At 39.4% G+C, this 25271-nt stretch overlaps 1 protein-coding gene across 3 annotated transcripts in view; it reads left to right on the top strand.

Moving 5' to 3' along the window:
- ALK (ALK receptor tyrosine kinase) overlaps nt 1–25271 on the top strand; it is a 257968-nt gene that overhangs the window by 58489 nt on the left and 174208 nt on the right. For all 3 annotated transcript variants that reach the window (XM_015856919.3, XM_015856918.3, XM_015856920.3), the window contains exon 3: nt 8806–8970. In XM_015856919.3, the coding sequence (XP_015712405.2) occupies nt 8806–8970 (165 nt within the window). The remainder of the gene's footprint in view (nt 1–8805; nt 8971–25271) is intronic.

Raw genomic sequence — 25271 nt, 5'->3', positions numbered from 1 at the left:
TCCACTTGGCTTTCTTAGAAGTCGCAAGAATGATTTTTAATTTCTTCTTTATTACTTCTTCCTCAATTCAATTTTTCAGAAAGAGAAACCATTCTAAGGGAAGACTTTGTTCTTAAAACCTAATAGCATTGATTCTATCTGATAGCATTACATAGAGATAAATGCATTGCATCTAGGCAGAAATTATTTATTATGTTTGTATCTGGTTGGATGAGACCAAATTCTACCTTACTTTAATCATCTGTTTTGCAAGGAAAGGCAGAAATTTGTTGATGTGTCACAAAGAATTGGATGAGCAGATTACTCTGCCCTATGATCCATTTTAAAAAGTGCCCAAAACTTTACCTGGTTTGTTTCTTACTACAGAAAGCACCAGTCTGTAAGCTGCTTTCTTCTTCAGAAGGCGTAATTCGGGAGAGGTATCTTGAAATCTGTTGGGAATTGTAAAGAGGGGCAGGAGTCATTTGTTTTTTTTTTCTAGCTTTGCAACTTAATTTTTCCAAAGGTTGGCAGAGTCTTCTCTATATCAAATGGGGCAGCAATGGACCTCAGAGTCATGGTTTTAGACTGGGATGCCTTGTATCACTGCCACTTCAGATATGCAGTGTATGGAAGACTGATAGGTGAATGTGGAGCGCATCATCATTGAAGCCTAAAAGAGCAATTCATAAAACTTCCTTCAAGTCCTCTGAATGCCTTTAGGCACCTGTTAGTAGATTTTCCAGGTATTTTTGTCCAGAACTGGTATTAGCACAAGAGGGATGTGGTCAGAGCCTTTCTGCAGTTGCTCTGCTTCTAAGCAGTTCAGCAAAGGTTGCACAGGTAGTCAGCAGAGCAATGTTAGAGATAGTGTCAGACCATCCCACCCCTAGGCTAGTAAACTCATCCCAGGACTACCTCTGCCTTCTGATTAAGTGCTTAATCCAAATTCACACAGTACATCCATTAGCAGAAATAAAACCCAACAGTCCTTTACTCAGAGTTTTCTTATTCTGGCAGAAGCTTTCCTCAGTGTTCCCAGCATGAGAGAGATTACAAAACAAGTGCTCCGGAAAACATCTATTAAAACTTTTTTTGTCTAATCATCTGATGGGACCCATCTAATTAGTTGATTGACATTGCTGAAGTGGGAAATGTAAGTTGTCTTAATTACTTTTGTCCCATGTTCCACTACTGGATACGTTTCTTTGATTGAAAGGCTGTGTAAATTGAAATGTAGGGTCCCTCTTCTTCCACTCAGAATTAAACGTTCTGATGGACTGCCACCAGGAGTTCTGACAGGAACAGTGCTTGATGTTATCTCTGGAGCTATGTGCAGCAGTCTCAGAAGATAATCGCTGGTGCAACACAATGCACTGAGTGAAGCATTTACAAGGCTCCTTCCCATCTTGTCTTGACATTTCTAGATTTGTCTCTATCCAAGCACTGATTAATCTTCCACTATCTTAGAGATGTGTAATCCACCTACCTTGCAGAACGCAAAGACTTAAAGAAAACAGTGATTTAAAGACTCCTCCTGCCTTTCAGGATAAATTTCCAGCTCATTTGGACTTCATGTGTTGTCTTTTTTTGTTTGCTTGTTTGTTTTGTTCTTTTAATGCATTCTGCATATGCGGACTCACTGTAGCATATTAATCTCCCATTTGCAGCACTGATGAAACTTTGTCCTTAAGCTTACATGATCAACTGCACGCATACTTTATTTCTTGTCTTGGTTGGTTGAATATTAATTTTCTCTTCTGCATGGGTATTGCTTAAGAAACTGTCACTCCATAAAAACCATTATGTTTCTCTACCAGTGGTTCCAGGGGTGGGTACCCATTAAAGCCTGGAAGGCTTCATGGCATTAGAACACCCTTCTCTGCCCCATCCTCTACACACCCCCAGCTAACCTGCAGCACTGGACTTTGTACACGACTCTGACATAAGCACAGTGGCAAATGCATGAAATAGAAAAAGAAAAAAATCAAAGTTTGCCCCATCTAAATTCTATTTGGAAAGAAGAGCATGTTGTTGTGAGGATAACAGGCTTAAGGACAGCCCCTCCCCATGTTGAAAGCTGGCAATGGTTTTAGCTTTCTAACTCTTTTATTACACAGTTGTGTGGTCTGAACGTCTCTTGGTCAGATCCTGCAGCAGCAACTGAACTCCCCTTCCTGTTCTGAATTAGTTTTGCTCTTAGGCTGTGTCAGCACAGCTTTGACTTAATAGCTACTAAAAGCATCATCTAAAAGATGCCCTCTATTAATAACTTATTAATAATTTTACTCAGCTCTATGTCTTCTGAAAAATAATTTGACAGGGTGAGGGCTTATGTTTTTAATTTTTCTGGTTTTGTTTTTACACTTTCTAATGGAGTCTCATCTGTGAAGAGATCACGATTCTCTGAATTGGGTTTGGGTAAAGAACCACATCTGACTGATTTAACTGTGAAATAATTTGGGGTCATTCTGTTTGCCGAGATGATGCTCAGCAGCTGTTCACAGAGGTGCTGGATGATTAATTTTTCTTCTCTGTTACACTGAGTGCAGCTCACTGAATTTGAGTACTCATGCATGCATTCAAAACACTGTTTCATTCACGTGAGTTGAATACCAGCTAAACACCGCTGACAGGAAATTCAATGAATTTTACTGTCAAACAAGAGGGAAGACAGTGAGAAAGAGGGCACCAGCTTGACAAATGCATGTTACAGTTATGTTCCCATGGCCACTTGTCCATATTGTTCTGATTTGATATATAGAACATTTTCAGAAAGATAAACATATAATGACCTGACATGCTTGTCTCAGCATGGCATAGTGAGAAGCATGGATGTGAACTAATTGTTACACTGAATTCCAGTTTGGAAGGTGAGATAAAATCAGGAGAGGAATACGCAGAATAATACTTTGTCTCGGGGACAAAAATGAATCAATGCTGTGTTATTAATGATAATGCAGAAATGATGTACCACCTTAATTCAAACATACCCTAACTTTCCAAAGAAGCATTTTGCAATTTTAAGGTATTCTAATATAATTTTAGGAATAGTGGTATAAATATAATAGAGCAAGACTTCAATCAACATTAAATTAATGGAATTGCTTCATATAAAATAGCAGATGCTGTGACCCCATATACATGCATATAAATTCTTGTTTAACGACTAGATCATCCTTTTGCTGTGTGTAATGGTGCTGAAATCCATGGGGAGGAAAATCACAGGCAAAGGAGCATTTGCCTAACAAAGCTGAAAGCTCTGCTAATCAAGGAAGAAGGAAAAAACTCTTTTAGTTACTCTTTTCCTTATAACTTCTTTTCATCTGCAGATAATATGTAATGACAGTTCAACATTTTTTCAGTAATAGGGTAACATGCAGCAAGACAACAAATGTCTTTTCCCCTTGTCTCTCAAGTATTGATTTTCTCCAGAGATGTCTCAAACTTCATGCAAGAGGTCCCTTGTATGAGTTGTCAAAATATGACAGTTCATCCAGCTACTGTTCTGTGCCAACTGGAGCATGTTTTCTAACAACCACTGTTAGCCTGTACTTTGGTCTTTGGGTCAGGACTGGCGCTGGAAGTGCACTTTCACTTATCGTCCTTGCTGCATGCAGGGGAGACTTGCTGGGCAAATATTTCTCATGTGGAGGATGAGCTGTGTCACTTTTATTGCGGGAGGAATGAAAATGAGAGCTGTTGTTGGCTGTGCTTCTACCCACGCTCCCTCCTTGCTCTTTTCTCTGTAGCTGTCTTGAAAGACTGTGCTTATAATTGATTGATAAAGGAGTCCTGGCCCTCTTCTTTGTACCTTGATTTCCGCCAAAGAAAGCAGCTGTCACAGATATTGGTGATTCAGTCCCTGATGCACACTGAGGAATTGGGTGGATATAAAGTATGTGCTGTCATTTTGAGATTCTCAGAGCTAATAAACGAATAGTTGATTATTGTAATTTTCTCTAAGATGTGGCCCATCCAGCTGTAGCTCTCCCCTACCAAGGGGGAGTTAATTTGAAAGCTCCCAGTGCTAGGAGAGCTCTGGTTTCCTGAGGAGGAAAGCAGCGTATCCCAGACTTGACTCAAAAATCTCCAGTAGCTGTCTCTTGTTGCACTGGTGGTCACTGCCAGTGCAGGTATCTGCTAGGGGTGGCTAAGGCCTCAGGTGCCCAAACACAACACTAATCAGCCTGACCCAGTGCATCACCACCCTCACTGTAAAAGACCCTTTTATATCCAACCTCTCTCCTCTGAGCCTGAAGCCGTTGTTCCCTTGTTCTGTCACCACAGACCCTGCTAAAGAGTCTGCCCCCTTCTTTCCTGTAGTTCCTCTTTAGATACTGAAAGGCTGCTATCAGGTAACCTCGCAGCCTGCAGGCTTCCTTGCATCACCTCATCATACCTGTACCTCTGTATTGGTGGATAGAAATGGCTTGATGGGGAAATCAAAGCTAGATTGAATGCCTTTTGCTCTTTTCTACTCAGAGGGAATAGGAAAGGCTTAAGGAACTGGCTTTGTCCCTAGGATTAATAACTGGAAAATCAATTTGTCATTTCCTTGTCATAAATTAAAAGCTTATAGTCATCATAACATGAGTATAATAGAGGTTAGTGAGTATTGATGGAGGTCTCAAAGCTCACTCAGCAGAGCGCATCTCTACTATACAATTTAAATTATGTCTCCTCCACAAGGAATATCTGTCAATATTTGTATAAAGAGACATTCCTTGCAAGAATATTTTATCCGTTTCTATACTGCTGGTGCTGTGATTGCCGGTGTTTGGTGTAGTGTGCCCAGGAGAAACGTTTTGGCCCCATTTTGATTGGTATAAGTGACCTCCACATTGCGCACTTCTATCTGTAGGTGTAGGATAAATTAGTGGTGTTTAAGCTGATTACTTGCCAGTTAGGATATACATCTTTGAGCTCGTCCTTTTGAGAACAGAGCAGCTCTGCTCTCTCCCTTGTCTGTCTCATTGAGGTAAGAAAGCAAACACTGTCTCAAAAGGGTGATCAGCTGAGAGTAATAGCTATTTGTGAGGCTGAGAAGGCTGGGGGTGAAAAGGACATTAAGCTCAAAAGGAGAAGCTTATGAGGAAAGTACTTGCAGGTAATATTTTGGTGTTTGAAAGAGGACTTGGTTTGAAACAAGTTAATTTAGTCTGTTATTGAGCAGCCAAAGAAAGAACAACCAGAATAGTTTCTTTAGAAGTACAGGCACTTTATGTTTCTCTTTAAAATGATTTTTATCCTAAATAAGGCACGCTTCTGTGATACACGCTTACACAAAGGATCTAAGAGCATCTAAAGAGCAAATGATCCATAATTTGACCTGCAGCAACATAGAAGGATTTCTGCAGATTATTCTATTTTGCAAAATTGCTTATACTGCTATTTTAAATTGTTTGTTTATCAGAAAACTTCAGTTTGTTTAATTAAAACAGATGTAGTTGCCAGATATTTTAGTTGTTTGTGCCCCAATTATTGCTGATAGCTACTTTGATTAATATAAATTGAATTGCTCACAAGACTCTTAACATCATCTGTCATGCACAGATTCCACTGGCTTTTCAATTGGTTTGTAGCTTAATTTACTTTTCAGACTATGATTGGTGTCCTGTATCTTCCTGTATACCAGAAACTAAGGTAATTTATGCCTACCACTCTTCTTAAACAGGTGTTTACCTTGATTTGATTATAAGCATCACACATTGTCTCCTCTTTAAAAGTATAACAATGGTAAAATTGACTTTAGCAAGTTAAACTGTTCTCCAGCATCTGGTGAAAATGGATGGAAATGAAAAGATTCTTGGACCAGGAATTGTTTTCACGTGGTGTTATTTCAAAAGCTGCTATTCAGCTTCTAGAGGTAAATGACTACTTTGTGAGTTTAGCCAGGCATTTGGTGTTGCATTTAAACCTGTTAAGAAGAAAGTCACGAAGGAAGGTGAAAGACCTTTCTTAGTCAGAGGCATAAAAAATGACAGGTAATTGGTGCAAGTAACTGAAGCATTGTGATGATTCTGTATTTAGGGCTGTGGTTTATGTGGGCTCGCTGCAGCTACTACACCAAGAGCAGCTGATCATGGAAAAATATATATCACACGTAATGCTTTTTTCATATAAAGTATATTACACTGTCTGCAGTGGATGATATTATGTGAGATGGAAAGCCTAGTAGTGGGAAGTTGACTAATGTTAGGCTTGTAAGATTGAATTCTATTTGCATAGGCTTTGCTGTGTTGCATCAGATAGCATTTCTTTGTCATCGTTTCCTCGTACTGAATAGGACAATAGAACTGAAATTTTGGTCCGATATGAGACTAATTTAAATAAGAGCTTATGAAGAGAGCAGCTATTCTGGTGGTGTAGGGAGGGGAGTGGGAGGACTATCAAGTTCTTTGAAAGATGCAAGTATGTTTTCATTAAATAGAGCGCACTCTTCAGATGTACAAACCAAGCAGTTTCCTCTTCTATCAAAGAATAATGTGTTTTAAAGGCCATTTAGCTGGATCACAGTGACCGGGTGAGCTTAGCGGTCCCTTCCAACCCAAGGTATTCTGCAGCTCTACAAACAATGTTTTCTGTAACTTGTAGCTTGGTGTTTGATGGCTCTTTTGCCCATTTGGGCTTTAGTGCAAAATTTAATAGAGACTTAATACTTCGCAGATTTAAAACAAATGTTAGTTTTGTTTTATGTTTATAAAGAGCAACTAGGGGATGAGAGATAAAAGCCACCTGCAGTTTGGGTACAATATTATGGTAGCAAACCCTATAGCATGAACGTATCCACTTCTCCCTGCTGCCTAAACTGACTGAAGTATGCTTCATGTATCATGAAATTTATATGGAAAAGATGAGACCTAAAGCGAGTAACAACACATGCATTCAAATTTAAATACGTGTAAGATCCTTGTGTATGAATTCCTTACACTGGAGGGTTTCCATGGTGTTCCAAAGCAGTAAAAATGCTGCATGAATGCAAAACAGCTGTGCACAATGAGGAGCACCTGGGTGCTGCTGACCCACCCCAGTGCTGAGCAGAGTGGGCAGTGCTAGTAGCAATGATGGCTCGGAGCATGGCACCTCAGGTAGGGGGTGGCAGGGGCTCTGGGAGGACAAAAGGGGGCAAAATGCATATGTCCAACAGCTGGGAGCTACTCTGTAGCTGTTTGCACTGGTGAAGGATCTTCATCCTACTGGATCCAGGAGGCAACGTGATGAGTGCTCATCTTAGAGCGGGAGCTGGAGTTCCAGTTGGGAAGGAAGGAGAGAAGGTGGTGGAACTGTACCATCTGCCCAATGCCTTCACTTGACCAGAGTTACAGACCCTCTGGGAGCATTGTGTTCAGTGATGGGGCCCCCAACATCAGAAGGACATGGAGATGTTGGAGCAGGTCCAGAGGAAGATATGAAGATGCTCAAAGGGCTGGGGTGCCTCTCCTATGAAGAACGTCTAAGGGAGCTGGGCTTGTTTAGCTTGGAGAAGGCTCAGGGAGACCTCATTGCTGCCTTTGAGTTCTTGAGGGAAGCTTATAAACAGAAGGGAGGTTTGCTATCAGACCATGTAAAGAAGTCACAGGACAAGGACTAAAAGAAGGGAGGTTTAGGTTAGATGTTAGGAAGGAATTCTTTACTGAAAGGGCACTGAGGTCCTGGCACTGTTACCCAGAGCTGTGGATGCCCCATTGCTGGAGGTGCCCAAGGCCAGGCTGGATAGGCCGTGGGTAGTTTGAGCTGGAAGGGAGCAGCCCTTCTGATTCAGACCATCTTGTGATTAAAAAACTATCAAATGTAAACTGGAGAAATAGATTTTTCTCCTTCCAGTTTGCTATTAAAAAGATGAATTAGCAGAAAAAATTATATTGAGGGCAATGGTATTAACCTCCAGATTACAATATGTTGTATCACGAGGAGAATAGCCCGAAGTACAAAAATGTGTGTACACGAAGAGATCAGATGTTTAATAGAGGGTGTAATTAAAGTTTTAAAATATTGGTTAATTTAAGTAATGTGGATTCAGATTATTTGTTCCACTTCTACAGTGGACATTGTAGAAGGCTCTTGTACAATCAATAAGAAAACAGGGGTTAAACAGATGTTTGGTTAAGTAAGATTATTATGAAAATAATCAATAATAAATGGAAATGCTCACCAATATTGAAGGCTCACAGCAAAACTCCACAAAGGAGCAAGCTTCAGATACAGATCCTGCCTTAGTGGCAGTCAGCCCTTCAATGGGGTCTATGATATATATATATATATGGTTTTACAAATGCATTTTCAGGAACATTGAGGTCATAAATAGTTCCTGTTGGTTACTGAGCATTGTGTTTAGTGCTGACCAGAAAAGTAGACTGGTCAATCTAGGAAATTCAGCAGTCTTGTCACCTAGAAGTACGTAAATTTCAAGCTATCAATATCTGTTGTGTATAGCAACTTGTATTATGGTTTGACAGTAGATTGGACATGAGAAAATGATTCACAGCTACAGCAACAGGGTAATTCTTTACTAAAAGAGAAACGTCTCCAAAAGAAATGTCTGTAGGAGATGAACGTTGGCGGTACTGCCTGGAGGCTGAAGTTTGCAGCAGCAGATGGAGCTTCTGACACTGCACAGAAGCTTTACAAACCTGGGGAGACAGAAAGGCAATTCACAGGATGAAGTCCCTGCAACTGCCAACCTGTCCCATGTGCCTAGGATGTGTAAAGTTACCGGCTTTTGGGTTCTTCTCAAAAAATGTGTGCATGCATACTTACCTTCCAGCACAGAGGAACCTTAACTGAATAAACCTGGTATGTTCTGTGTCTGCTTTCTTTTTCCAGTATTTGATTGCAATTTTGAGACTCCTTGTGAACTGGAATATTCCTTTTCCTCGAAAGATCAGGAAAGCCCCAACAAAGCCTGGCTAAGAGTGAGTGCAGAGGAGATCTCACAGCTGAACATCCCGGATGGACCAGAAAGAGACCACTCTGAGAATACACCAAAAGGTAAAGTGAACACAGCTGTGTTATGCCTCCATTGGAGTGGCTGAAGCTAAGCTGCTAAACCAGCCAGCCAAACATTTCCTCTTAAGATACTTTAGGCAGCTTTAATTCTTTTGCTGCAGCAGACAGTGAATTCAAACAGCGTGAGAAACAAATGCAGTGTGATGAACAAAGAGAGTCATCTTGTGTATGAAGTGTCTGCTTTTGTCTGCGTGACATATAAGGGAAGCAGAATATCAGATGTAGTAGTATGTAAAGGTTGAATCAGGTTGATGTATGCGGCAAACAGTATTTGGATGAGGATAGTCCAAGTGCTTAAGGTCATCCAGCTGTTGAAAGAGATGAATTCCATCATTGAGTCTGCTTTTACCTTTACTCTAAGTGCAGTTTACAGTGAATTTGCAAATAGTTGCAGATAATGTTTTTGTGTCCAGGGCTTAAGTTTTCTGTTTGGTGAGGAAAATAAAAGATAGATCTTGTCTTTAACATATATGGATATTTGCCTTTAAGGAGAGCTAGGAAGCATTAAAAGAAATAAATTTAACAGATTTTTCTTCTTGGAAGAAAACATTGTTGTTTTTTTTAAATTATTTTTCCTGCTTATAATCATATCCATGAACAGCAGTGTAGTTTGGTATTATTTTAAATTCTAAAAATGTTGTTAGGTGTATTTTTATCCTCCTAGGCCTAGAAAAACAGAAAGTTATTAAGACTTCTGCTGTTAGCAGAGCCAGCTTGAAACCTCTCCTTCTAAAGCTGGGGTGTTGTTGATAAGAGTGGAGCTAGAGTGGAAAGGAGGGAGAGTTAGGGCTACAAGCTTTATCCAGGGACATGGAACAGAGAGGTACGGGGAAGGATAACAAAGATTATCAAAGTTAGGGAACAGATTCTGTACTAAAAAAAACTTTATTCTGTCTGCAGTGGTAGAACTTTGAGCTCTTGCACCAAAGAGCAGTTAGGAAGAAGCCATGAAGTTAAAAGTGCTAGATATAGAACAAGCCAGAGGAGCTATTTTTTAATGTAACATCTGAATAAATTGTGATAGTAAGATGCATAAATTAATATAATAGAGCCCAGAAATATGCGTAAGATTGAAGAAGGGTTGGATGAGTTCTTTCAGAATACATTCATTAGTGTTTGTTTACATCCTTGGACTCAATAAGCCTCTCTCCCAGTGATCTGCAAGTGACAGATCCTTTCATTACTAGCCAGCACCAGGATGTCATTTGCCTTTGCAGACTCTTAGTCTGACAGCTTATAACAGGCTTTACATTCAGGCAAATACTAAGGAGAAGTTCCAGTGCAGCCTTTGTTCCTGTTCTTGGATTCTGTTTTCTCATCTCTATCAAGAGGACAGTACTTCTCCCAAAAAGCTATTACAAATTAATTTTCAAGGTGTCACAGTCAATTGTTTGAATGCTGATTCAACATCAAACTGAGTCATTTTGGTGGGTTCTGTGGGTGGACCATATTTGTGCCACATGCAAATATATTCCACTCTTCACATCAGAGAACAGACATACACATAATAAATACATAATACAAAGATACAGTTAAGTAAAAGTTTGAGGTAAATCAATGTCTGCTGCTGAGAAGGTATTTTCCTTTTTTCTTTTTAATTCTCATGCAAAGCTGTCTGCGAATGAAATTTAGAAATTAAAACGGGTTTGTTTTGGATTGAAAATAGCCATTGTTGCTTTCATGGAATGGGAAAAAATAGGACAAACAGTAAATGATGATGTTATCATCCCTGGTGAAGGGCCTGGCCAGGTCATTGTGGTGCTGCATGTTGATGATGCGTCAGCAGTGTTATACCTTTGTATTTATCCTCTTAGCTTTTCTTGTTGTTGGAGTTTTTTTTATCCCCTTCCTTTCTCAATCTGGAATATAGGCAGAAGTTTGTATTCTGCTTTTTGCCCTCATTCCACATACCCAACATCACATCGGTCTGGCGGATTTAGGTTGATGAGGTGCTGGGATGAAGTCTTTGGGATGGGTGGTGGGGTTTTTTGTATGTGTTGTGGTGTTTCTTTTAATAATTGTCAAGTATGTTGAACATTGGTAATTTTCTCTTGAGCCTCTCTATAGAACAGTAGGTCTGCAACTCATAGATGACTGAAGTCTTTGCATATAAAACCTTGTTTGAAAAATCAACACTTGGAGCTAGCATCCCTCTATTTTAAATCACTTTAATTACAGCTGCTTGGCACAGATAGTTGTGCGGTCTGTTTCATTCTGAAATAATTAAGCACAAGTAATTCCAACCCCTACTGGTTCCTGCAAATTGCACTTCCAATTATCTCAATCTCATTTCATCTGCCTCGCAGACAGTAACACACAGTGATAAGCAGATAAGCTAACTAGCTTTTGAGATGGCTTAGGTTATCCCCATCACCTGGCTATCAAGCCATGTTATGACACTGATAAGACAAATGTCTTCAGTATGATTCATCGTGCTTCATATACCTTTTATGCAAAAGGTTTGGCAGGAAACCATTGATGGATCTCCTGAAGAGAGACGGTGGAAGGAGTTTTGTGTTACCTTTAGTTTTGTTTGTTTTTGTGGGGTTGTTTTGTTTGTTTTGCTCTCTGCAGCATGGTATGGCTCAGTGTCTAGGAATCACAACGCGTCATCGTGAATTGAGCAAGGAAGAACAAGTTTTAAATGTCTCAACATTTGGTTACGGTCATATACGAATTGGTAGGCTAAAAACAGTCTGATTTTGGTATATAGAGGAGTATATTCTGATGTGGTTGCAATCACTCAAGCTGATTGTGGCGTAAGAATAAACCTGTGACTGCTAATGAGTTGGTTCTCATTAAGTAAATGTCATGTTGGAATTTACTGGGAAGGGAGTAGAAAGTAGAAAATAATACTCTTGTATAAATGTTTGGGTCACTTACGTCTAGAACAAATCCTTATTTTCTGGATCCCATACGTCAAAATGTAATTTATCACATCTGGGAAAGTTGTTGAAGGAATGAAAACAAGGATGATCTGAAGTATGTAATGGCTTTCTTTAGGAGAGCTTAAATTGACAAGTGCTGCTCAGCCTGGAAGAGATGCTGAATGGACTGCATGGATTTTGCCATAAAATCTTTATGAAAGATGTGGAGAAGTTTAAAATCTCCCAAAACTTCATAAAACACAGAAAGGATGAGTGCAGAAGGAATATTCCTTATTCCTATTCTAAAACAGAATTGAACAGCATCAGGTAAAATTAGGAGATGTCAGGTTCAAAACCAAACCAAGCAAGATCCTTCAGTATGTAACGCTGAGGAGAACCGTGGAACTGTTTCCCAGAGGCAACTGATGGTGCTAAAAGCCTTCTGTGTATACACAAATGGACAGGGTATGTGCAGGGAAGAAAAAGAGTTAATGGCTATGAAATTCCTTTTCTGGCTTGTAGTCTTTGTGCAGTATATCCCCAAAGGGCCAGAGATTAGTCTGGAGAAGTAAAACTGTGTTTGTTCTCCTTTTTTGTTCTCCTTGCCCGTTTGTTCTTTCCTATGTATCTACACCTGTCTGTTTTCAGAGCCAAACGTCTGAAGTTGATGGATATTGAGTCTGAGCTGGCAGAGTTGGAGTGGTGTTGTGTTCCTCCCCGGTCCCCTGCCCAGTTCCTTCTTCCTGTTTGAAACAGCAGAGAGATGCACCGTTTCAGAAATCTGTAGAGTTGGAGAGAAAACGTTATTTAAGTGCTTAATAATATTTTTTGCTATTTTGTTAGAGCCTTGCAAATAGCGCTAAACCATGTGCACGTGTGTCGATGTGCTGAATTTGAGCCCGTCTGGAAACTGGCATTTCTTTGTGCTGTTCTTCAGGTGCTCTCCCACTGGCCTCTGCTCTCCCTCTGACGTTGCTGCCTTCAGCATTTTCCTTCCCCAGCAGCCTTAGTCTTAAAGTTGAAATGCAACTGATATGCTAAAGACTGACAAGAAAACCTCTACTGAATCAAGTCTGTATGTATTGTAATGAGCAGTCCATTGTGAGGCTTTCAAACTTTTTATTCATGAATAAGCAGAAAGATGCTATAAAAAATTCATGCATTCTGTATCACTGAATGCATTTATTTACTTTGACAAGTGTGATTAATTCTTAATTATTTATGATCCCTCGTAGTATATTATACCAGCAAACATACTGCGGTCTATTGTAATGAAGTGTGAGGAACTGCAGATCTTGCAACTGTGGCAATATTTCCAAGGGAGGCAAGTTAGAACTGTGCTGTTTGTGCTAAGAGTGACTGAGGTAGTGGACTGGAGAAGCTGCACTTCACAGCAGTATGGTTGTAGGTGTTTATCATGAAAAACTTGTCTGCTTCTGTGAGAGGGCTGGCCGCTCCTCATTTAAGTCTTGTGGTACTAGATAACTTAATTGCAGATTCTATTATCTGAATACTTTGTTGCTTCATAGAATAGTTTGGGTTGAAAGGGACCTTTCAGATGATGTAGTTCCAACCCCTGCTATAGGCAGGCACACCTCGCTGTAGACCAGGTTGCTCACAGCCTCATCCAGCCTGGCTTCCAGGGAGGGGGCATTCACAGCCTCACTGGGCAGCCTGTTCTAGTGTCTCACCACCCTCACTGTGAAGAATTTCTTCCAACTATCCAGTTTAGATCTACTCTCTTCAAGATTAAAACCATTTCCTCTCCTCTTGTCACTACCTGCCCTTATAAAAAGTCCCTCTCCATCTTTCCTGTAGGCCCCCTTAATGCCCATTTAAATATGCGGTTACTTGATAAAAATTTCAGGTAAAAATTAGCTGGGGAGGTATGACAACAGTGTCAAATATGAAGAAAGAAAGAAAGAAGCCAGCCTGAGTATGTGAACATGAGCTGAAGCAACTTTTTAATGGGAAATGCATGTTAAAAGTTTCATGATGGAGGACAGGGGAAGTGGCGGTGATGATGGCAGTGTCCCAGTCAGCCCCTGATTCACTGCAAAGCTCTTATGTAAGTTCTAAAACGTGTATATGCACATTACGTTAATTTGGTTTTGATTTTTATAATTATTACTAAAGTAGAGCAAGGCTGAGGCTCTGAGCTTGTTACTCAAAGGGAGATAATGAACTGCGGGATTATAAAATGGCTGTTGACTTAATTTATGATTACTCAGACAAAGAAAAATGAGGAAGATAACATAATGAATAATATTTTCTTTCAGAATATCACTTTATTTACAAAAGAGTATAAATCAATGTGGGCTTGCAAGAAGCAATTAGTTGAACTTATTTATTGTGTGAGACTCTTTAGTAGAGAAAAAAACCAATTTTCTAACACAATTCCACCAAAAATTGAAAAAAAAACCTATATATCTGAAGAAGGTATTGTGTGTGTTTTCCCCTGGTGAACAGCTGAACAGAGTAGCTGGGCTCATATCAGACAGAATGCTTTCCTTTGCATCAATTCTGAGACTGGTTTCAGGATATGCCTTGATCTCCTAGAACTGATCTATCTTATGTGTCTTCTAAGCAAGATTTCAGAGCATTTCTTACACTTCTTTACTTCTTAAAACAGAATTTTCTTCTCAGAATAATATCAATTTTATTGGAAGAAAAAAAATATATATAACGAATTTTGGGAAAAAAAACCTTGAGGATGTGAATGTTTACTGCATATTCCTTTTTATTGTTGGATGAGAATGAAGCTCATTCTAGTCAATAAAGACTCAATCCAGATGTTCAAATAGTCCTTAGAAAGAAGATGCTGTAGAATGAAGTCATCCTATTGTTTATGCACATTCAGATAAACTGCAGATATCCTATGAAGATTTTTAAAGTTCTGTACTTTTGTATGATCAGAGAGGAATACAGTTTTCTGTTATTACCCTCATTAAGGTTTAGCTATTGAATCAGTGGAAATAGCTGTTGTGGTACACAGCCGATCTTTTACCTTGCACACAAGTGAAATACTGGGAGAATTAAGTGAGATCTGGAAGTAATGCACAGGCTCAAAATTGTTCATAGACCATGTTGCAGATGAGAGAGATTTGGGTTTATAGAGGTCACTGTCAAGCTCACTGTCAACAGAGAGGGGTTTTCAAATCATAACTTATAGTGAATAATTCTGGCTGCTCTGCTTGATATTTAGATTTTGATACTTGGCCACATACACGTTAGAAGTGTTACAACACAGCCCCATAGGAATTTGTGACTTCAATACACGAGGCAAGCTTGCTTCAGAGTCCATTGAGCTGTGAAGAGAAAAACAGGACTTTTTTTTATGATGGTCAGTTTCCAACTCATGCTCTGTCAGAACAAGAAACAGACCAGATGTTCTTAGCATTTTGCAGCATGTTCTTCTCATTAGTACCACACTTGTGCTTTGTTATTGCAATGTTATTTCTCTTTAATGAGCCTGCTCTAAAGAGGCAAATTATCATCTCGCTGCAGGACAGTGTGTTTGTTTATACAGTAGGTATGTATTTTTACAGGCCGTGGATAACTGCGTAGGCTTGTTGATTCTGGAAATCTTGTTTGCTCATTTCTTGACTAAGTGAAGACTTGCCTGAAACTCATTGTGAAATATTTTGTTCCCCATAACTAAGAAATAAAAACCTATTTCATAGTGTTTCAGCTGTTAGTATGCTCTGAAGACAACCTGTGTACCTGTAACTACTGTACTTCAACAACTATATGCAGAAAAGACATAAACAGTGAAGAACATATGGCTGGTAAAATGGCCTTTCTTGTTCTTTCTCCTTGGCCTTAACACACGTTGGTGTTGTTTTTCCAGTGTAGCAGGAGCGGTGTTGCCTCTTCCTGAGTTCTCATGTACATGGACATCCATGTGCAGGTTGTTTGTTTTTATGGTATGCTTCAACTATAGAAAACACATATTTTTGCAAAGGTGAATTAACACATTATATGTGTTTTAATTTATTTCTAGCCTGCCCCCTGCCTTACTTTTCTCTGTACTTTATTTTCTTGCCACACTAATGACAGCTGACACACGTATAAACGTGTAATGTAATGGTGGGGTATCAGCAAGATGCTGTAAGCTTTGCAGGCTGGCTGTTTCCACTGCTTACCAAACATGGCTGTAAGTGCATTACCAGTTAGTCCATTAAGCTGCACTTCTCTAGCACTTTACCTGACTCTCTAAGAATGCTTTTTGACATTAGCCACTTCATGCAGTTTTAAAGAGACTTGGAGAAGTTTCCATGTCATCAAAGCAAATCTAAAGCACGGTGTTAACTAAATGAGTAGGCCAAGGTGAGTTGTGTTCCTGTCTCCTCCAGACTTCTTGTATTCCTTACACCTTGATAGCAATAACAGATAGATGCCTATTGCTCTGCATTATTTTTGGTGTAAAGTTGGCACAATCCGCTTTTAATAAATAGGTTTCATCATGTGGGATTTTCTGCAGGCAAAGATTTTCAGTGAGATGATGTTAGAAGCACTGAAACTGACAAGAATTACAAGTTTTTGCTGCTGTTCTTGACATCGGTGATAACATTTCTGAAGTTGTTTTGCAGTAGGTATCATACATCTCTGCTTGAGTGAAGACATCAAAAGAGAGTCAAAGAACTCTTGAAAGCTGGGATGTTTTACTGTTGCATCTCTTGCCAAGGACAAAACATAGCAAATGAAACAAATGAAAAATGATTCATTTGAAAGTGTAGTAGAGAAAAGACTGTGATTCAGTCAGGATCTTAGGAAAGCTAAGCTAAATCCAAGTATGATTTGATTATTTTGCCTAATATTGCGTGTAAATGTGGTAAAGAATGACGCGTTTCTCCAGTGTTTCTGATTTTGATATCAGTCCTTGGTTTTCTGATGAAACTTGTTTGGGTGCGGATCTGTAAGGGATTTTTTGTTCATAATAATGTTTGCATAATATTTCATCTTTGTAAAGGCGTAATTTAATGTACTGCTTCAGAGATGCTGCAAGGAGTATTTCCTCAGATGTGCCTTCAGCTGTTAAATCTTAGAGAACTTTAGTGTTAGTGCTGACCAAAGTGGCTTCATTTATCTTTACCTCGAGTTACCTCAAGGGGAAGAGGAATCTGTTAGCTTTAACTGTGTATATTTAGAGTGTTCTCTTTAACAGCTTAAACAGAGGATGTTTATTTTATTCTTCTCAAAGTAATCAGCAAAGGTTGCTATGTTGAAGGTAGAATACTGAGCAGGAGTTCTGTTTTATATCTTTTAAGATTTTTTTTTTTCTTAATACCACACAGTGGCCATTTATGTGGCCCTTAGCGACTTGCATAGATCCTAATGAATAATCTTCTCTTCAATTATGAGTTAGAAGCTATCCCTGAAGTTTCATCTGTTTTCTTTGTTTGCTTGTGTTGAGAGCACAGTAATTAAACAGATTCTATAACGTTACCACACAAGAATGGCCATAGTGGGAGTGCAGGAGGGGGAAGCAAACCTACAGCCCAAACTTCCCCCAGTATCCTCCCAGTTTCAGACGCGCTTGCATTGGAGGCTTAGGGAAGCTGTACCGTATAGCACTTCCACACTGTATAGCAAATCTGCTGGGGTATGTGCAATGACGTGTTGTTGTTGATTGTTATTGCAGTCCTAGAGGCTGGCCCTGTATGCTGAGCATCCTTGCCTTTCTGTGTAGCCAATTGTATTTTGAGTGCCTCTTGGTAAAGAAATCACTTCTCTAAGCCCCTTTAGACTCAATGGCACAGTCTGTCTAGTCTGTAAGTCAGCCAGTCTAGAAATGCTTGACATTTGTCTTTTGTCTTCCACACCTAAACAGAATTTAAAAGAAGATAAATGCAAGTGACTGTCTTTTGTTAAAGTACCCTTTCCTCATTGTAACAATCAATTGACTTGATAATAATGGGTTTGTATTACTTGTATACCAGATAAAAGTGGTTTTTGTTAGTTGAATACTCAGGTATCGCAACAGGGATGAGAGAAGCAAGCACCACTTAATGCTAAATTGCATTTCCCTAAGTATTCAAGAAATGTAATAGTGGGATTTTAGCCACTGTTTTGCATTTCTCCTTTCTGTTGTGTGGCTCTGAGCAGATCTTCCCACTCTGAGAGACTGTCCTTCTAAATTACCTGGTGTAAACATGAATAAATAAGATGACGAGTAGACTGCTCCAGATTTGAAGAGGCATTCAAACAGCCAAGTGGTTGCCTATGCCAGAAGAATAAATCTGATTTAGACCAGAGCTACAGTAATTTGTGCGCTGCTTTTAGACTGGGTCATCTTATTGCTTTTGTGCATTTCCAGTGGGGGAGTGGAAAGGTCATGCGCTGAAGGGAAGCATTTGGCTGAGTACCACAGATAGTCATCACTGACAGTCATCTGGAGCCCTGCAAAGCACTAAACAGCATCACAAAGGTTAGATCAGAACTCCTCTTCACCTGTCATAGTAATTTTGTTTATCAGAGACGAGCCCGAGCTGCAAACCTCTCATATTGATTTTTGAACAGATGAACATTCAAAGATGTTCAGGTTTCAAGGTGTTGAATCAGAGCACTGCAGAAATAAAGGACTGTGCTAAAACAACCGTGTGGTGCAGGTTGAATTCTACTCTGATTTTCTTTTTGAAAGGTGTGGAACTACGCGGAGAGGAAGCAGAGAATGATTTATGTTCAACCATCATAACAAATTACAGCTTTTCAGGCTGCTGACTGTGCATAGGGCAGGCTTTGCAGCAAAAGGGTTACGTTATTACAACTGAAAGTTGTACAGAACATGGAATTTTCTGTACTGAACTTAAGATTAACTTTCCAATTACTGATCAAGTCAGCGCAGTCTGTTGTGTCAGAGCAGATTCTAAAAAGTAATAAAGATGCCAAGCAAATCTGCAGATGAGCTGCAACATCTGGATGAACAGCAACAGCTGCCTTTTAAAAAGCTTAAGATTAAATTAGTATTTATTTCAGTATAAATGCTAGTGTAGGATAGATATCTTGTTGTCTTTTGCCATCTATGGACAAAAATACTCAAGAGGCATAGATGGAAGCTCAGTTTTTCTGAAGAAATTGGTTACCCATGTAGAGAAAATCTGCTTCTGTTACCTGTGAACCTCCTGAAGAAAGGAGTGATTGTTGTCATGACTTCAGAATGACTGCAGTGTAGTCCGGGCTTGCCTGAGGCTGGTGTGTGTCCTGCTGCAAGCATTCTGCCTGCGTGAGCAACGTGCAGAGCAGGTGGTTAATGGCCATGTTTGCTGTCCAAGGGGCTCGTGTGATTCCAGGCTTGAGTAAAGCTGGGCAGGATGTGAACTTGTGTAAAATTTGAGATGCTCGGATTCTGCAAACATGTGAGTTCTTAATGACCTTAAAGTCAAGAGATACTCCAGAAATGGAAGTTCACGTGTTTATTATTTAAAAATCGAATCTGTGCTTCCAGTAACCCCAACCCCTCCCTCTCTGTTGTACAGTGGAAATTTGCCTGGCTGGGATTAAGGGGTATTTCACTGCAGATGAAACATCTGGGAACAACATTTGTGTTCTCCTTGTACAAGTGAGAAATTGCACTGTGAAATCAAACTAGAGCTAATGCACTTCCATAGTGTGGGTATTGTGTGCTCGCTTGTGTTTAGCTGAGATGTATTAGAGCTACAGATCGATTGTTGTGTGCGTTTCTTAATGTTACATCCATTAACCATCAGAGTATGGGGCACCAAGGACTGACCGTGTATGAAATATGCCCACTGCAGTAAGAATGACCCGAATGACTTGTGAAAATGAACTGACTTACCAGTTGCTTGGTTCTTTACCTATTGTGCTGCTTTTACATGCGGCCAAGCTTCTTTTTTGGTAGAGCTGAGTTGTTGAGTTCTTTGTAACTAAGAGTACTATTCATAAAATAGGCTGCCCAAACTTTAAAGGACTGCAAATCACTCTTATTTCTTTAATATGGGCACAGTACTTTCTCACTTTTGAGTTTGTTTGGTAGTGTTCTGTACTTCTGGGAAATCTGTGCTTGTTATGTACACTGATGTTGGGCTTTTTCGGCGTGGGGCAGAGGAATAGGATGGACAGAGGTTCATTTAATTCTTGCTGTGGCTCATTTAATCAGTTCACTACAGACTCAGTATTAAACCAGAAACTGAAACAAGCAACAGGTTGATAACAAATATGGCAGGCTTGTAAGACAAGATCAAGAGGGAAAAGACTTTGTATTCTGGGACTACTTTTGGAAAGTTGTCAGTGGGGTTAACCTCTATAATCTCAGGATGAAAACCTATGATAATACCACATAGCTCAAGAGAGGGGAAAAAGAAAAACTCTAAGAGAGCAGCATAGTGCATGCATCATGTAGAAATAGTAACACATCTAGTTACTGGAAAAACTCAGTCCTACCAAGAATCAGTATCTGCTGTATGACAGTTATTTGTATTACCAAATAAAAAGAAAACCCTCAGTAGTCTCCATTTCTTATGACTACTCGAACATTTAAAGTACATTTTGCAGGATTGGGTTCACAGAATGTTTGATAGCTTGTCATCTCTCCTACTGAGGCCCATGCTGTCATCGCTATCAAATATATTTAAAGGAGATTGACTTGTCATTTGCCCCAGCATAATGCAATTTTCACTCCTTTTCAGGCAGAGAATTTCTCCTCTGCATCACCTCTTGTCCAGAAAGTAGCAGCAGAACTATTCTCTACTGCTAGTACTGGAGAACAGGAGGTAAATTATCAGCTTTTCCATATTACCAGATGTTTCTTCAATTGAAGGGAATCTTTTTACAATCACTTAAAATAATTGCTTTTGAGGGTGGTGTTGTTTTTTTCCCCCCAATTGACAGAATGTTAATGAGGGATTGTGACTTTTTAATCAGTGTTAATTATTGTGTCGCTGGCAGTACTAAAAATAACAATTTTAACTTTGATATTGGGTGATTGATTTGTGAAGCTGCTTGTAAATAATTGATCTTTTGTCCCATAGAAGTTTTAATGTTAACGCTTCTTAAAAAACCAAAAATATAATCAGGCCAGCTTTTCAATAGCCAAAGCACAGGTAAACCAGTCTGTTACAGTATTCAGAAACCCAGCAAGGGCAGCACTGGTTATTAAGAGGGTGTATATTTTAATTATTAAGCCATAAAATGAAGTCAGCATTTCTAGGTCTTTCCCATTCCGTGACTGTCTCAGTATGAGTACGTTCATATATAGCAGCCATTGTGTCCCTCAGTTTGCCAGCAAGTGAGACTTAAAATAATCAGCAGTCTCTTTCAAATGCTGTAATGGTAATAAAGTTCAGTTCTGATAAGGTTATTTTATGAAGAGAATGAAGAAACCTGCATCAAGCTGTTATTTTAAGAATAAATTTGCTTAGTTTACAGGTGACAAGATGGCTTTTTTTTTTTTTCTTTCCTTCACTCTTGACTATAAACTCAAAAGTCAAACCAATTTCTTCGGGATTTTTTCTGGTTGTCAACACTGCTATGAGCTCTCTGGCTGCCCTTCACGCAGCCTTTTCTTCTGTTCTTGATTCTGAGAATTCTGCTTCCAGTACTTGCTGTAGAGGAGCACCCTCCTGTATTCCCAGAAGTTGTCAGGCTCACAGCACCAGGGATTTAAATTAAGTTAGTGCAGGCCTATTCACTTGCAAGTGTATTAAATAAGATGAGAAAGAACAAACTCTTTTTAGATCACAGTTGTTAAGATTTGGATTGTGTCTTGTATGTTTGCGAAGTACTTTGAGTTCCTTCAGAGGAAGGTGCTATAAGTTAATATTGCTGGTCTGTGTGTAAGTGATAGCGGGTCATTCTGTTCCTTGGCAGTAATGGTGCAGTGAAAATGGATTATCATTAATGCCAGCAAATACAGTTGTAACGATGTTAAACCCCCGTGTCTTTGTGAAACTAAATGAGATTTCTCCCAACACAGCTACTTATCTGTATTCACTCTGCATTGCACAGACTACCTCGCTATTCTTAAAGCAACTACCAATCACCACAAGGAGTCAAGCAGACGCTACATTTTACATAATTACTAGCAATTTTCCAATTGAATTATTCCATGATTTAATTCCTTAGCTTGCATCTGGAGAGCATCACCAATGTGCAGCTGTTTTGGCTTTGAAAATTAATTGCTGCTAACTGCATTAAGTGTGGCCTTGCTGCAATGATTTCAGAAAAGAGTTAAATCCCAGCTCACTTTGAGATGAAATGTTTGTTTCTTACTTTCTATTCTCTTGGCTCACATCAGGATACAGACCATAGTTTTAGTGGGATTTGTCTTGAATAGTTGTGAATCTTAAAGTAAATTACTGAATTGAAACCACATTATCGTGAAATACAAATTGAAATAGAGTCACACCAGTCAGTAAGGTAGATGAATCATAGGATGGCTTGTGTTGGAAGGGACCATTAAAGACCATCTGGTTCCAACTCCCTTTCCATGGGCAAGGACATCTCCCAGTAAATCAGGCTGCCCAGTGCCCCATACAACCTGGCCTTTAACATCTCCAGGGATGGGGCATCCACAGCCTTTCTAGGGACCTTGTTTGAGTGGCTTCTCACCTCTGGGTAAAGAATTTCTTACAAATAACTAATTTAAATCTGCGGCCCCCCCCCCCCCCCCCCCCCTTCTTTTTTTAGTTTAAAACTACTGCCCCTTATGTTCTGTCTCTACACATCACCCCCCAGTTTAGCAATAAGTGACTTCAGATTTTACTGCTGTTGTTAGTGCATAGCTACAGCTTGCAAAAGACTACTCACAGGAACTTCATAAAGTACCAAGGATCTGGTGAGACAGGTATGACTTCTCACATCAAGGGGTTCTTTACACAGACCAAGTACTTCAAATATATGAATAGCATTTTATGTATAGCTTGTCCCTGAGGGAAGGGCTGTCAAGTAGTTGTGCTGCAAGTAGTGGATGTTTTCCTTCTAGAATTAGAAAAAGAAATAGAAGGAGTATTGAAAGCTTTGTGAAGCTGAGGTTATTATCAGGGCTTTCCAGTCCGGTAGATTTCAGTGAGAACAGATTTTTTTAATTGAAAGTCTCAAGTTCTTTCTGCTAAGGACAAAGACTGTAGCAATGAGTCTTAAGAATCCTATAATGTGCTGGTATATTGTCATACCTCCTGTTAGCTTTAGCTAGTGGAAGGTTGGAACTTGATGATGTTTGAGGTCTCTTGAATCCAAATTGTTCTATGATTCTAATGGGAATGCTCTTGAACTGTGCTTAGTTAACTAAATGCTGTTATTACAAAGCACATTTTCTAAACTAATGTTGTTAGACTAGCTCAGATGGCAAGCAATTTCTGGATTTTTATCAAGAAAATGCTCATGTTAAATGAATACGGTTTAAAAGTTATCAATCCCTCTTATGGTGATTTCCTTTATCCAAAACCCTGGAGCCCATTTTTGGCTGAATGTGGAAAAAGTAGCTGATTTAAAGAATCTGAGGTCCTGCAAGTCCTATTCCTATTCAAGATGGGATGTGCACAGTTAACTTCTCTGAAAGCTTGGTTGTTTACATCCAGATATTTGGACAAGATTGGGCTGTCCTATGTACGAAGATAAATTAGCTTCTGGGTAGCTTCCTAAGCCATCTTAAGGTAACACAGCCCTATTGAAATTCAGTGTTTTGTCTTTTTTATCAAGAGACCGATCCTTCATTAGTGTAGCTGTTTATGAAGAAAATTAATTAAAGGGAATTATTTACTTAATATCTACAGGATATTTGATCTTCCACTGTGGCATAAGGCTTCTAACTATATGAATGATGGTGCATTTCTATGAACCTGGAAGTTCTGATTATGTTACTGTTTGTTTTCAATACATCTGAAAGATGAAGGTGTGTGTTTCAGAGCATGTAACACTGTTTATAACAATTTTGGATCCAACTCATTTTCTCCAAGGTAATATGTGTTTGCCTTATAATAAATATACATGTGCTTCATTTATTAGGCTGTAGCTAATAAGGAATTTCTGTTATGCTGACTTGAGTCTATGAAGAAAGGAGTAAGTCAGTATCTTATCTTCTGTAGCCTCTCAATATAACAGGAATGGCAAGTCCTCCCACTATAAACATCTGTGCAATTCGGATGTATTACATTGGTAAGGATACGTAGGTGCTGTTTGTATCTGAATAACATAAAGGTGATTGAATTTGCTTAATGATTATGTCTGGCTCATGAGTGAGAATCATATTGTAAAGGCTTAATATAACCAGGATGCTAGGCACCAAACAACTGAATTAGCTGCTGCTTGTGAAAGTTTTCTTTGTTTTTACCCAGAAAACAACTTTCTATATGACAAGTCTGCTTCAGAATTTCACACTGTTAACACAGTGATTTTTTATTCCTTGAAGGAGGCCTTAATTTTGGAACATGACCTCAATTAATAACTTTTTCATCTTAAAAAACAAATTATATCCCTTCTGTTCTATGGCTGGAGATGCTTTATTCTTTTCTGATACAAACAAAGTGCTTTAGTTGTTTTTGGAAAGCCTGTGTGGGCAATTGCAGGTTCTTCACAAGCAGAGGAGAAATTCCTGAAGGAGTACTGAGGAAGGTAAAATCTTGTATTGGTCAATCCAATAATCCTACACAAGTCATTGTGTATAGATGGAGAGCACAGAAGTAGTGGTATAAACGTAGCCGCATAGGATCAAGAGAGATTGCCAATTTAGTAGTGCAGTAAACCAAGGAAGAACTCGATGCCTCCAGGACTGTGATTCTGGGGGTGAAAACTGAAACATAAATTAAAAAAAAATAAAAAATGAAAAAAATAAAAGCCAGGTACATGGAGCATAGTAAGAATTTCCACTCCAAACAGCAGTTTGGTCAGCTGGAGATGGAAGTAGGTAAGAGAATTGAGAGTTTCTGCAGACTGTCATAAACAGGTTGTGGGAACTGGGCTTGTTTAGCTTGGAGAAGGCTCCGGGGAGACCTTGTTGTAGTTTTCCAATACTTGAAGGGAGCTTATAACCAGGAAGGAGAATGGCTGTTTACAAGGGTGTATAGTGATAGGACAAGGGGGAAAGGTTTTAAACAGAGGCAGAGAAGGTTTAGCTTAGATATTAGAAGGAAGTTTTTCACCCAGAGGCTGGTGACGCACTGGAACAGGTTGCCCAAGGAGGCTGTGGATGCCCCAATCCTGTAAGCATTCAAGGCCAGGCTGGATGTGGCTCTGGGCAGCCTGGTCTGGTGGTTGGTGACCCTGCGCTGGAAACTGGATGAGCACTGTGATCCTTTTTAACCCAGGCCATTCTGTGATACTACAATAAACCATTCAGCTGAGGGTCTGTTGAAGGCTTTCTGAAAGAGCTGAGGACATGCTATTGCTGCTGTATAAAACAGTATCAGTGCCTAATGTGGCATAATGCATAGCAGTCTGGGCAACTGCATTTGAAGGTGA

This window comes from Coturnix japonica, chromosome 3 (assembly GCF_054131305.1).
Source record: "Coturnix japonica strain WE chromosome 3, WE-NBRP24, whole genome shotgun sequence".
Classification (NCBI taxonomy): domain Eukaryota; kingdom Metazoa; phylum Chordata; class Aves; order Galliformes; family Phasianidae; genus Coturnix; species Coturnix japonica.
This window is presented reverse-complemented; position numbering and strand designations above follow the sequence as displayed.